Source organism: Calidris pugnax, unplaced genomic scaffold (genome assembly GCF_001431845.1).
Source record: "Calidris pugnax isolate Ruff unplaced genomic scaffold, ASM143184v1 scaffold11, whole genome shotgun sequence".
Classification (NCBI taxonomy): Eukaryota; Metazoa; Chordata; class Aves; order Charadriiformes; family Scolopacidae; genus Calidris; species Calidris pugnax.
In genome coordinates, this window is record NW_015090803.1 from 13078196 (window position 1) to 13089737 (window position 11542).

Consider the following 11542-nt stretch of genomic DNA (forward strand, 5'->3'; position numbering starts at 1 on the left):
AAATGTATAATCCAATCTGCATAACAACGTTTCCCTAAATTAAAGGCCATTGACCATGCAACAAAATACTAACAACTTATTGTAATGTGCACTTGCTAAAAAAAAACAGTATGTGCTTATGATGCACTGGAAAACTGACTGAAAAATAATTATCCTTTTTTTTTTTTTTCTGTATGGTTAGTTTATTGAATCTATTGAAGCTTGATTTAGTTTCTTAATACAGCCTACCTTGTAAAACATTGCGTGGGAAAGGGGCATTTCTTTCTAAAATGCTAAGGCAGGACATCTTAAAAACCAGTTTGGGTTTGCAATGTGATCATGGCAGATGAAATGTTTTAACAAATGAGATATACATTATTGCTGGATGCAAATCTCTTTGCTGATAACTCTCCAGTCTCAAGAGCTCCATTTTCGCAACATGAAGTCATGGATTGGCAATTGATAAGCTTGGTACCATTGGCTCAAAAATTTGATTTTTTTGGAATAAAGAGAAACTTGAAAAAGGTTTATTAATGCCCGAGACACATTCTGGCTACATCACTACGGTAGGTCCCAAGTACATAGTCCCTTATAGCACTAACATTTATGGACATGCTTTCATTCACCAAATATTTATTATTTACTTATAAGCCTACTCTAAAAGTGTAACTGATTTAGTATAAACTTTTCAGTTTCTTTTAAAAATCATATGTTAAAGCAAGAAAAAAAAAATTTTTATGAGTTGGCTCAAAAAAGAACAGAGATTTTTCCTGCCACTTCACCAAAAACAGAGTCCAGACAAGACTCAGTTACTGTTCAGCCAAAGCTAAGGGCAAGTTTCTACTGGCTCAGTTATAACTGATGTATGCCAAAAGGTATTTTCAACAAGGGCCAAATTTTGTGCTGGGAACTGCACAGGCATATGCATATAATAAAAAGTGAGCACAGCAGGTTAAACTGCACTTTTCCAGCCTCCTCCACAAAATACAACCGTGCTCCAACAACTGCAGCTATTTACAGGGATCCCAGGTGTGGCAAGCCTAAACTCTGCAACAAGAGGGATCAAGGCAAGGCAAATATCATTTAAGGTATAATCATATCCTGCCTCCCTATTATGAAAATAACTTTATCGTGATCGGGGTATTTATCTCAGTGATGGAATAACAATAATGCATACTGGTGTTTGAGAGGGGATGTTGAGCAGTTTTTCAAACAGACAGCATTTTGTTCAAGTACAGCCAAGAATTCGGATTTATATCAACTTCACTGTTGGTACACGTTTGTGCTGTTCTTGGAGGATGTACCATTTGCTTTCTTCAAAGAGAAAGCCAAAATATTACTAGCAGCTTACACACCCTGATCATGGTCCTCAAACTTGTTGAATGCTAGTTAAGGTTTTTTCCTTAAATTCTGTGTTCAATCTTGTTCTAGGGCAGCAACCAGCCAGGCTGCCCCTCTCCACTGACAACGTGGCCTTCAGGAACGTGTGTGTAGCATCACTTCTGAGGAAAGCTGCAGCTTTTATGCAGTACACTGCAGTTTTCACCTTGCTGTCTTCAGGAGCTAAGCAACATGACTCCTGGAGAGGGGACAGCCAGGAACTGTCCCAGCTAACACACACCTTCCCAGTTCACTTCGGCTGAACGTGCAGATACAATGAAAAGCGATGTAAAAATGCTACATAAGGGGGATTCTTTTTTTTCCATGATTATTGTGTCTGACACTTACTTGCTCAGATTACAAGGAAAAAATGAGTGCCTCTGCTTTAACTGCCAATCCTAAACCCTAAACCTGGAATTAGGGTTTTTTCCCCCCTTTTTTTCCAAACAAGCAGTAATTCCTTCTACCCCTTGTGCACAAGGCCATGCTTTAAACACACTCTTTGTTACCACCAGTTTTTCCAAGGGGGTTCCAAGGTCCGGCGTAAAATCAGCTTTAAGAGGTTCTCACACTTGGCCAGAAAAGGAGATTTCTACTTGAATACTGTACATCTATTATGCTTTATAGCAAATTCCTAAGATTACCTGAGCAAAAATAACAGACAGCTTCTCCTCCCTCTCCCTTTTTTCTACTACATGAATTTGTTAATTGGGTTCCCTTCTCTATTAATGGTTGTCCACTTTAGTTTCACTATTCAGACAGGAGCTAAGCTGCACACAGATTTGAAAATATCTTATGCAAGAGAAGCATCAGGAAACTCAAACTTGGTATGTAAGAGACTCATGTGTTTGCTAAGAAAAAGAAGATGTGTAAAAGAAAGGTGCAAAACATGACTTGCATAGTTAAACTCTGAGCCCTGGAAAAATACTTGGCAAGTGGCTAAAAACACCTTTCCATTAAAACAAACAAGCAAACAAACAAACAAGAAAAACTCCAAACCAAAAAATACCCTTGACTTTCTTTTTCTACCAGCTCTTAAAAAAATAATAATCATATAATTATAATAATATATAATAATAATAATTTATGTTCTTAAAAAAAATAAGTGTTACTGTGTTCCTAAAAAGAAAAATGGAGTATACAGGAAGACAGAAACCATGATGTGTTTACAGAGATTAGAGATATAAATGAGACATAAATAAGAAGTACACATGCACGTTGGATAAATACAGTGAAAAGCATCACTAGTGAACAAGTCCCGATGACTGATATGGGCTCCCATTCCTAACTCTGCCAATACCCCCCTGATAGTTTTGGGGTTTCCCAATTAACCTGCATTACCATATGAACACAGTACCCTATGAACCCGCGGGGCATTAGTGAGAGCTACACAAACGATTTGAAAAGCCATCAAAATGCAAAGTAATGCAGCAGCCTGCCTCATTGTGTGAGACTTTGTGCCTTGGCAAACTATGCCACAAAATAACCAAGATCCTCCTTCTTTGCACATTGTGTGAGCTATGAGTGAAGACACTTGAAAGAACTGACGCTGGGTATCAACTGAAGAAGGCAAAAGCAAAGGGGAAGGAGGAAAAGGGGGAGACCTCTGTCAACACAGCAGTAGGAAAGCCTTGGCAGAAAAGGACAGTCGGAGCTGATCCTGAAGGACAGCAAATGTATCAGAAGCCTACTGTGTAATGGCACATGGAGATGGAGTTGCCAAGCAGGGTATGGGCACTTCAGACACTTCCATAATTAGGGAATGATATAGATCCCAGGCCTCAAGGAGATACTCCTGACTCCCCCTGAGCCCTACACGTGTCTTTCTTAGCCTCATCTCTCTGAAAAGTTCCATCACTTGTATGAATATTGCACACCATTCAGGAGGAAAGCTTGGGAGAACAGAAGGCTCATACAGATGCATACAAACTCCTGATTTTAATGTGCATTTATCAATCTAGAGGATATTAAAATTTTGTCAGAAAGGTGCATATAGCAGCATTTTGGAAAAGGTACTACCCAAAATAGCTACTGGTATAGCAGTTAGGACTCACAAACACAACATTCAAACCACAGCCTCAAACATGACCTTGACTGTGGGAGACAGAGCTATTGACTGCTCCAGACTGACTTTGTTCCCAAGCTGCAATACAGAATGAAAACAAGCAATGTAACCTTGAAATTTTTCACAACACGCAATTTTTGTTCCTTGGCCAACTCTACTTGCAGCCTCTCCTTTCTATGAAACTTCCTGCTTTCACGGGAGATGGTTAAATTTTGTTGATACAATCCGTGCCTGCAAACAATGAGTCAAAGACTATTTAGCTTCTGAAACCAACCTATTCTGTCTCTCCCAAATAAAAACATACAGGACAATTTACTCTGATTATATCATTAGAATAGACTCATTTCCCACACCCATTAGCTTTTATGGTACAGGTTTGACCGTCCTGTTTGCACAGCTTTGCACCAATAAAAATGCAAAGCATATGGAACCAAAGAGCTTAAATCTTTTTTTTTAATTAAATCCCTTGATTTAAAGGGAACTTCAGGATGCTCCAAGCTGTCTTAATTCCCTTGTTTCCTAGGAGGGAACATGGGCATGGGAATTGTTAGACTCTACTTATTTCCAGCTGCTAGAATCTCCCTCGGAGATGGCCAGCTTGGATCCAGTCACGCTGCTCGAGCAAAGCCTGGCACAGCTACTGCCATATTTCATTGCTAATTTAATTTCTCGTGTATTAGTAAGCAGTAGCACATCAACAGCCTAGAATGGTTATTGTATATTATAAAGTCTTTTCCCAAATATGAGGTCATATTTTTTGCCTCCTTAAGAAGTTCAACTTTGAATAAAAGTTCAAGCTGTATCTCCCACCATCTCCTATAGCTCCACCTCCTCAAACCTGGCCCTCAACCCCCCAATTGCCTCCCTAATCAGCCTTTCTACGGCCTAACTAGTCTTCTCCAAATTCTTGAATGAAGCTGCGCTTTCATTCACAAACCCAGAAGCAGTGCAGAGGGCGGGAATAGCTCAGAGCTATTTCTTCCCAAGGAGTGTCACCACAGACCACCCAATTCACAAGTTCTTAGTCCATAGCAATGCAAACAGCTCAATTCACTTGTCTCTGCATACGTTGGGAATTGGAACAAACCTAACTCTGCATTTCAGACCGTAATTCTCAAAGCTCAAAACCTAATGGAACTGATCCCTCAATTCTGAACACTACATGAGAACCAAATTGTGCTTTTACCCAAGTTTTTCCTGAAACAAACCAAAAGCCCCAGACAAAAACCTGTACATATGTGTATATTAGGAAGACAAGTCAGGATTAAAACAAAACGTTCAACATAGTCTACATTCACAATGAGAAAACCTCAAGAGAGGATAACCACCACTCTTTAAGGACGTGTAATATTTAATGCACAAGTTTGGGAGGAGCACTTTATCCAGTGGGGCTATTTTAAAAATGTTATTGCCTTCTGGAATACAAAGTGTTTGGTATTTATTATTTCACTAATTTGCTTTTCAATAGGGTTTTCAATCTTCAAACATGGTTATTGGCCCTGAGACAAATGGAATGAGGTAAAAAAATCTGGGATTTTCTTCTTAATTACTTTTGTTACTTTTATATACTTTGAATGCAGAAACAGATGTCATATTAGTTAGCTGTGTGATAGCAGCACAAAAGACTCTGATGATTCCGTCTGATGATTAACAGCTGAATTACCAGTCCTTCCAAAGTGACTTAAACTACAGTGCTTCTCTGTATAGATAAAAAAATGGAAGAACACAAAGACCTTCTAAGACAATATTGAGAAATTAGTTTCTCAAATATGATACATGCATTTTTCACAAGCATTCAAAAAAAAAAAACCAACCAACTACCCTAAACCCAACCACACCTGTCTAGGAACAGACATTGGCCAACCTCCATTTTAGGTTTATATAGGCCTGTTAGTTTTTTCAAATTTGGGGGTGAAGATTACACAAAACATGACCGTAGGCTATAAAATATGCAGTCTTGCATACTAACTGTAACCACTGGTGCACAGATACTGTTTGAATCAAGCTTCTGCTTGTGCTTCTGCAAGGAAGTATTGGCACATGTGCATGGTCTGCAGGTGCAGGTCCAACGCTCTGTAAGGGACACCCTTCAAACACGCAAAGTCCAGATTTTAAACAGGTAGTGGTTTATTTAATGCTCTGAAGCAATGCCACCACAATTTTTACAGCTAAATGCAATCCAACAGTTTTGCTTAGATTGGAAGAGCATGCTTGCTGATGTCATTAGTTTTATTTAGGTAACTTTGCACCATTTGTGCCAGAGTGTAGGTTGTCTCAAGTTTGTTTTTTTTTTTTTCCTGGGAGTCCTATTTGTACAAGGGATCTCACGTCAGCTTTCCAGCACGAAGCTCCCATTTGAGAGAAGCAAGCTGTCCTCAGCACACTACTAACCCCCGTCATCCTGCAGAGATGAAATGGGAATAAATCATACTCTTAAATACAGAAGAACAAGTGGAATTCACTTAACCTAATTCCCTTGAACACCGAGAAGGAACAGAATTTATTTTGGAAAGGGCAGTTACCGGTTTAATCAGAGTTGGACGACTTTTGTGATGCCACCATACATCAAGCAGCTGTCTTCATAACACAGCTACAACAACAGTAAAATACCAAAAATACTTAAGTTGTCAAGATTTGAACCCAATGAAATACTGCTGCTAACAACTTAACTCCTAAGTCAGCAGGCAGAGAAGGGGCCTGAAAAAAACATGAAATCAAGCTTTGAGGAACATCATTCCACCTGCCTGAAGCTACAGAATTTTCCTCCTCCAATAATTGTAGTTAAAAATTCTGTCTCAGTTATCTTCTGATAATTACAAATACTTCAGACTCATTACTGTCACCATGGGTAATCGCAGGAAGAAGTCACCACAGGATGACAATGAAGTCATGGGAAGCAGAGAAACATATGAAGAAAAAAGTCAATTATGAGCTTTGCAAACTTTTCAATTCAAGCAAATATAGCCTCAGCTAGAAGTTGCTTTTTTGGCAGCTTTCTAATGCTGTAAATTCCGATCATCCTGAAACACTTACATTTTGCTCAAGGGGTTATTCTTGTTCTGCCACCAGAACAAGGGGGAATCCTGAATGGCTGGCAAGAAGCTTACTTTTCTTCTTGAAGAAAGGTTCCATTACAGTGGACAGTGAACTAATTCATTAGAGCCCTACTTCCTTCCCAAAAGCTAAACTAAATAGCCCAAGTCCATTTATGTAAACTGCCAAAGGAAAAAAAAAATATCTTTTAATAAAGTTCAAGTGCTTAGAAAAGAATAACAGACCATATCCTACTTTGTCCATCATAAATTATGTCTATTTAAGCAGATCAGAAAGAAGTATTACATCTTTCCACTGGTTAGACAGAAGTCAGCAATTAGTAAAGGACACATATAAGAGCTTTGAAGACAGATTTTTGCTGGGAAGGAGGACATAAGAAGAAAGAGAAACACCGAGGCCGTAAGAATTTGGATAAAAAAACCAAAACAAACCACAAAAAGTTTATTAACACAAAGAAATCGATATTCTTCTCCAGAATTTTGATTTCAGTACATTTAACTTGAAAAGTGAGATTTACACCAAGATGTCTGCACTAACAGTACAGTAAAAGCACAGGATAGTTCACATATATGATTCTTGAAAATAGATGATTTCAGTATCATTTAAAGCTTGAAACACAAAGCCATTCTGCTTGCCCTTCTTACCCTGACAGAACTCTTTCAGTCCCAATCACTGCCTATGATATACCTATCCCGATACTAAAAAAAGTATGGTTTTGCCATACACAGTTTTTAAAATGTACATTGGTGATATATAAAATAATTTGTGTATGTAGTGTAGCTTTTGTTTGTACAATAAGGCTAATGTTTCTTACGTCAGACCTATTCTAAAGAAGGGAATCCCTAGTTCTAAGGACTTACTCCCAAAAATAATGATGATGAATCTGACTTTCTGAAACAGGGTACACAGAGTATTTCAGGCTGCCTTCACTACTTCCTTCAGCAACTGCACGTCCTTCCTAAATGACACACACAGAGCACCAGGAATGCTCTTCTAGTTGGTGAACTGCACATCTTCTTTACCCAGTCTCACCACATCTCAAACACCTGTAGCATGGAAATACTGTAAATACTATACATGCAACCACCAGTATCATTCAACTCGCAAAAACCGTAAAATAAAAAAAACCCTACCATATAAAACCCCTGAAGAGATGTGAAATTGCAACAGATGATGATAAGTGTATAATTTGCAAAGCAAATTTATGCATACCGTTGGCATAATACGCTCTTTGGGCAATGTGCAGATAAGCAAACCTCCCCTTCGCTGTTCCTCAGAACTGCAATCTACAACCGCGCTCCCTCAAACACCCAGAATGGCTTTCCCAAAGATGATCCAATACCCCTAGGGAGCAGATCACCCACGCAGATTCAGGAAATTAAAAATGGGTTTTCTCTTCTTCTCGGATTGTTTTAAGCCTTAGGAAAAGCAGGACTGTCTCAGTGCTGAGTATCCCATACAATAGAGCTTCTTCCACTGAGCCCCAAAGGAAATGGGCCAGCACAGAAGAGAAATCAACAGACAAACGCTGTTTAAAGCTACCATGATGTACCATTTATTTCAGACTTTGTGTGCAGGGACAGACCTGCACCATCTCTTCCATGGGTGGTTTGAATGACATTTCTCTATTCTTTTGAGAAGTGTCACAGTAACAATTTATGAAACTTTCTAACTAGAGGGAACACATCTAAGAATCCGATCTGACAAGACTGACAAAGCACCAAAGACCCAGGATTTATGAAACTAACTAGAGGGAACACATCTAAGAATCTGATGTGACAAGACTGACAAAGCACCAAAGACCCAGATGAGGCAACGTTCATGAATTATGCTTAGCATCAGAACTCATGCTATTGGGATAGATCAATTAACAATTGTCTCTGCTATGATCACATCTCCTCTACTTGCCTAAAACCCCTAATCGGTCTTTCTAAATGCCACTCTAAAAAAGACTGTCAATACCAACTTTTCAAAGACACTCTAAAAAAGACTGTCAATACCAACTTTTCAAAGCTCAAGAGATTTGTCATCCATGACTATGTAACAGAAATGCTATGTGACAGTTCTCCAACTCTTAAATTAGGGATGAAGATTTTCACGCCATTCCATCCCCATGCACACATTACAAGTAAACCCTGCTTGAGCTTCATACAGGAATGACTACCTAGATGTTTTTGAAAGCACCAAAACCCTTAGTTTTCAAATTTTAACATAGGTAAAAATTGGTTCAAAACTCAGCAGTGTCTCCAAAACAATGTCCTCTGTTAACCTTGACCAATCAGTCTTTCCTCAGTATTTAAGCCCTGCATATTCCATGTGCTTATACAGCAGATAACAACTAAAGAGTTTCAACAGGTCAGTTTCTGAACAAGGCAAGTGAACTGACTGTCTCCACTGAAGTGAGCACTTACACAAGTGATTAACACAATGCATGCACGTGCTCTTGTTGTAGAACCCAGCTTTTATTCAGTTCACTGGTTTCTATCTTCAGGAGTTTGTCAGGTATTCATGTTCAAACATAAATTTGGGATCTGTATAAATCACTATGGAACCAGCTCCATTCTTATGTCAGGTATTTGTTTTAGTTGGCTTAGTGAACTGCAAATTTCCTTTGGTGAGAGTTACTGAACAAGGCACCCTTTGTAGAAGGCAGCAACACTAACCTTTTTATCTGAACTTACAAAACCTTCAATTTGAGACTTGCAACTTTACAGTGTTGTGCGATTTCCTTTTGTGTTCCTTGTAACTCCAAACCCAGGGTCAAATTCTACCTTTACTCTTCCCCAAGCAGTAACTCACATGTCAAACTGCACTTTGCAGAACGAATACCTCAGGTACCTCAGGTGGCATCAAACTGTCCATTTTTCAATTAGAAGAGCCACAAATGCTCCAATAAGAATGAATAAACCAGAGTCCTGTATGTTTCATATTCATTCCAGTCTCTTGTAGAACTGGAGATTCAGTGCAACAGATACACAGGTTCTGCCAACTCTGAATGTAAATAAACTGAACCTGCTGATGGCATGGGAACAGCACGATGCACTTCTCCATGCCCAGCACTGTCAAGGCAAAAGGAAAGAGGAGTGGCTGCTTCAATAAAGCCGTGCTGCCAAATAGCTGTACATGGAGCTGCTGCCCGGACTCTCCCTCAGAAGGGCCTGCAGAAGTTCAAAGAATCCAGGTGGTGCTGCACTGGCTGATAGAGCGATCACAATCAAAAGAAAAAGCACACAATAATAGAAAAAATTCCTGTGTTCATTCACGGAAAAACAAACCAAAACACTCTTCTCGCTTCAACCGTGGCTCTAGCCTGTAAAGTGATTATGTATGAAGGAAAGAATTCAGTGTGACTTTCAGCTTTCATGAATTAGCAGAGGTTTCAAATGAAGAGGAAAAAACAAGGTCTATCTGAGTTACAGTCTGCCCAATCTGGGAGCTGCTGTCACAATAAACACGTAACCCGTGACGTATCCCCCACGTATATTTTCACTATCCAGCACAATAAAGAGAGCAGGCATCCCTTGGAGCAAAAGCCCCCTGCCCAATTTTTCCCTACGGCATTCTGTTCTCATGCATTATTTGCACTAGTGTTTACCCAGGAGCTGCACAGCACTGCTGCACTCAGGCACAGAACCATCCTCTCCAGAAAGTTTCAATTAGCCTTTCAACTCAATTACACTGCATAAAAAAGAATCTGGGATACTAAATACAAGATGTCATGTTTCATAAGAAATGTAATAATATTATATTTTATTTTTCCTATTGACATTTAGTTTGGTTTTGAATTCAAAATATGAAGCCAAAAAAGCAAAATAAATTATCCTATGAAAGTTAACAAATTATTCCATTGTTTTTAATAGTACTGGGCAAATCCCACTGAATTAGGCATGAATTTGTCACATATGCAATAAGGAATTTAAGACTAATATATTGTTCCCATTGTAAATCTTATTTTTAGAGGTTACATGTTAACATTTTAAATTAACTCCAGGCTTAAACTTGGAATATGCATTTATTCCACAAGGGGAAAAAAAAAAAAAAAGAAAAAAAGGAAAGGTGATTGACAACTTGATCTGCATTTCTGTCCGCTGCCAGTGAAGTAAGACTCTTTATGAAATACTTGACTAACCTGAAAGCTCTGATCAACTGCTGTTACGACCTAAGGTGAGTTTGCACCGGTTCCCCTCAGCCTGTAGGCATCAGAACTGATGCCAGGGGGTTTTGGGAAGCCCTTCCACGATTTGAGGTGTTACATACATTAACCAGAGCCTCTGCCACCACCAGTACCCCAGCTACCGGGGAACTGTCAGCATACACGTTACCCCAAGGTAAAGAGAAGGCTATTTTCCTGTAACTATCCATTTAAAACCCTGCCACCAAATGCCATACAGACGATGTAAACCCGAGTGTTTTCATCCCCAAGCACTGTCCATCCCCAGCCTGTGACCCACCCCGGGAGGGGTCCGTGTGCCCCTTCTCGGTGCCTTGCGGAGGGTGAGCGGCCACTTCAGCACCCGCAGCCCCCCGGAGGGCGACGCTCCCCGCGGGCTCCCGGGGAGATGCCACGACTCGGGCAAAGCTGGACGCCCCCGGGATGGGCAATTAAACCCCGGGCTCGCACCGGGAGTGTGAAGTTCGGGCGGGCACCGGCCGCTCCAGCCGGGCTCTCCCCGCAGGTACCCTCCGCCCAGGGGGGCGGCCGCCCAGCCCGAGGCATGCCCTCCGCCCCCGCACGGCCCCCGCGCCAAACCCCAACCCCAACCCCGTCCCCAACCAGGCGAGCAGCCCGAGATGGCGGGACTCGGCAACTTACGGCGCTGGCAGAGTCCCGGCACGGCCGCCAGCAGCCGGGCCGCCCCTAGGAGGGCTCCGGGGCCGCGCTGGCACTTGGGCACGGAGACGATCCCCGCGGTGAGGCACGCCAGCAGCGGCACCCACATCATGCGCCGCGGGCGGCACCGCTCCCGCTCCCGTTCCCTCGCCCTCTCCTCGGGGCCGCGTCTCGGCGGCGCGGCGCTCTCAGTCCCGGCCCCCGCGGGGGCGGCGGCGGCGGCGGGGCCGGGG

At 41.3% G+C, this 11542-nt stretch overlaps 1 protein-coding gene across 2 annotated transcripts in view; it reads right to left on the bottom strand.

The window, feature by feature from the left end:
• ITGB8 (integrin beta 8) overlaps positions 1–11542 on the bottom strand; it is a 45092-nt gene that overhangs the window by 32760 nt on the left and 790 nt on the right. The window contains exon 1 of one of the 2 annotated variants that reach the window (XM_014937852.1): positions 11292–11474. The exons of the other annotated variant lie outside the window; for it this stretch is intronic. Within the exon in view, the coding sequence (XP_014793338.1) occupies positions 11292–11421 (130 nt within the window). The 5' untranslated portion in view covers positions 11422–11474. Of the gene's footprint in view, positions 1–11291; positions 11475–11542 lie in introns of those variants that run through there. 2 annotated transcript variants of the gene reach the window in all.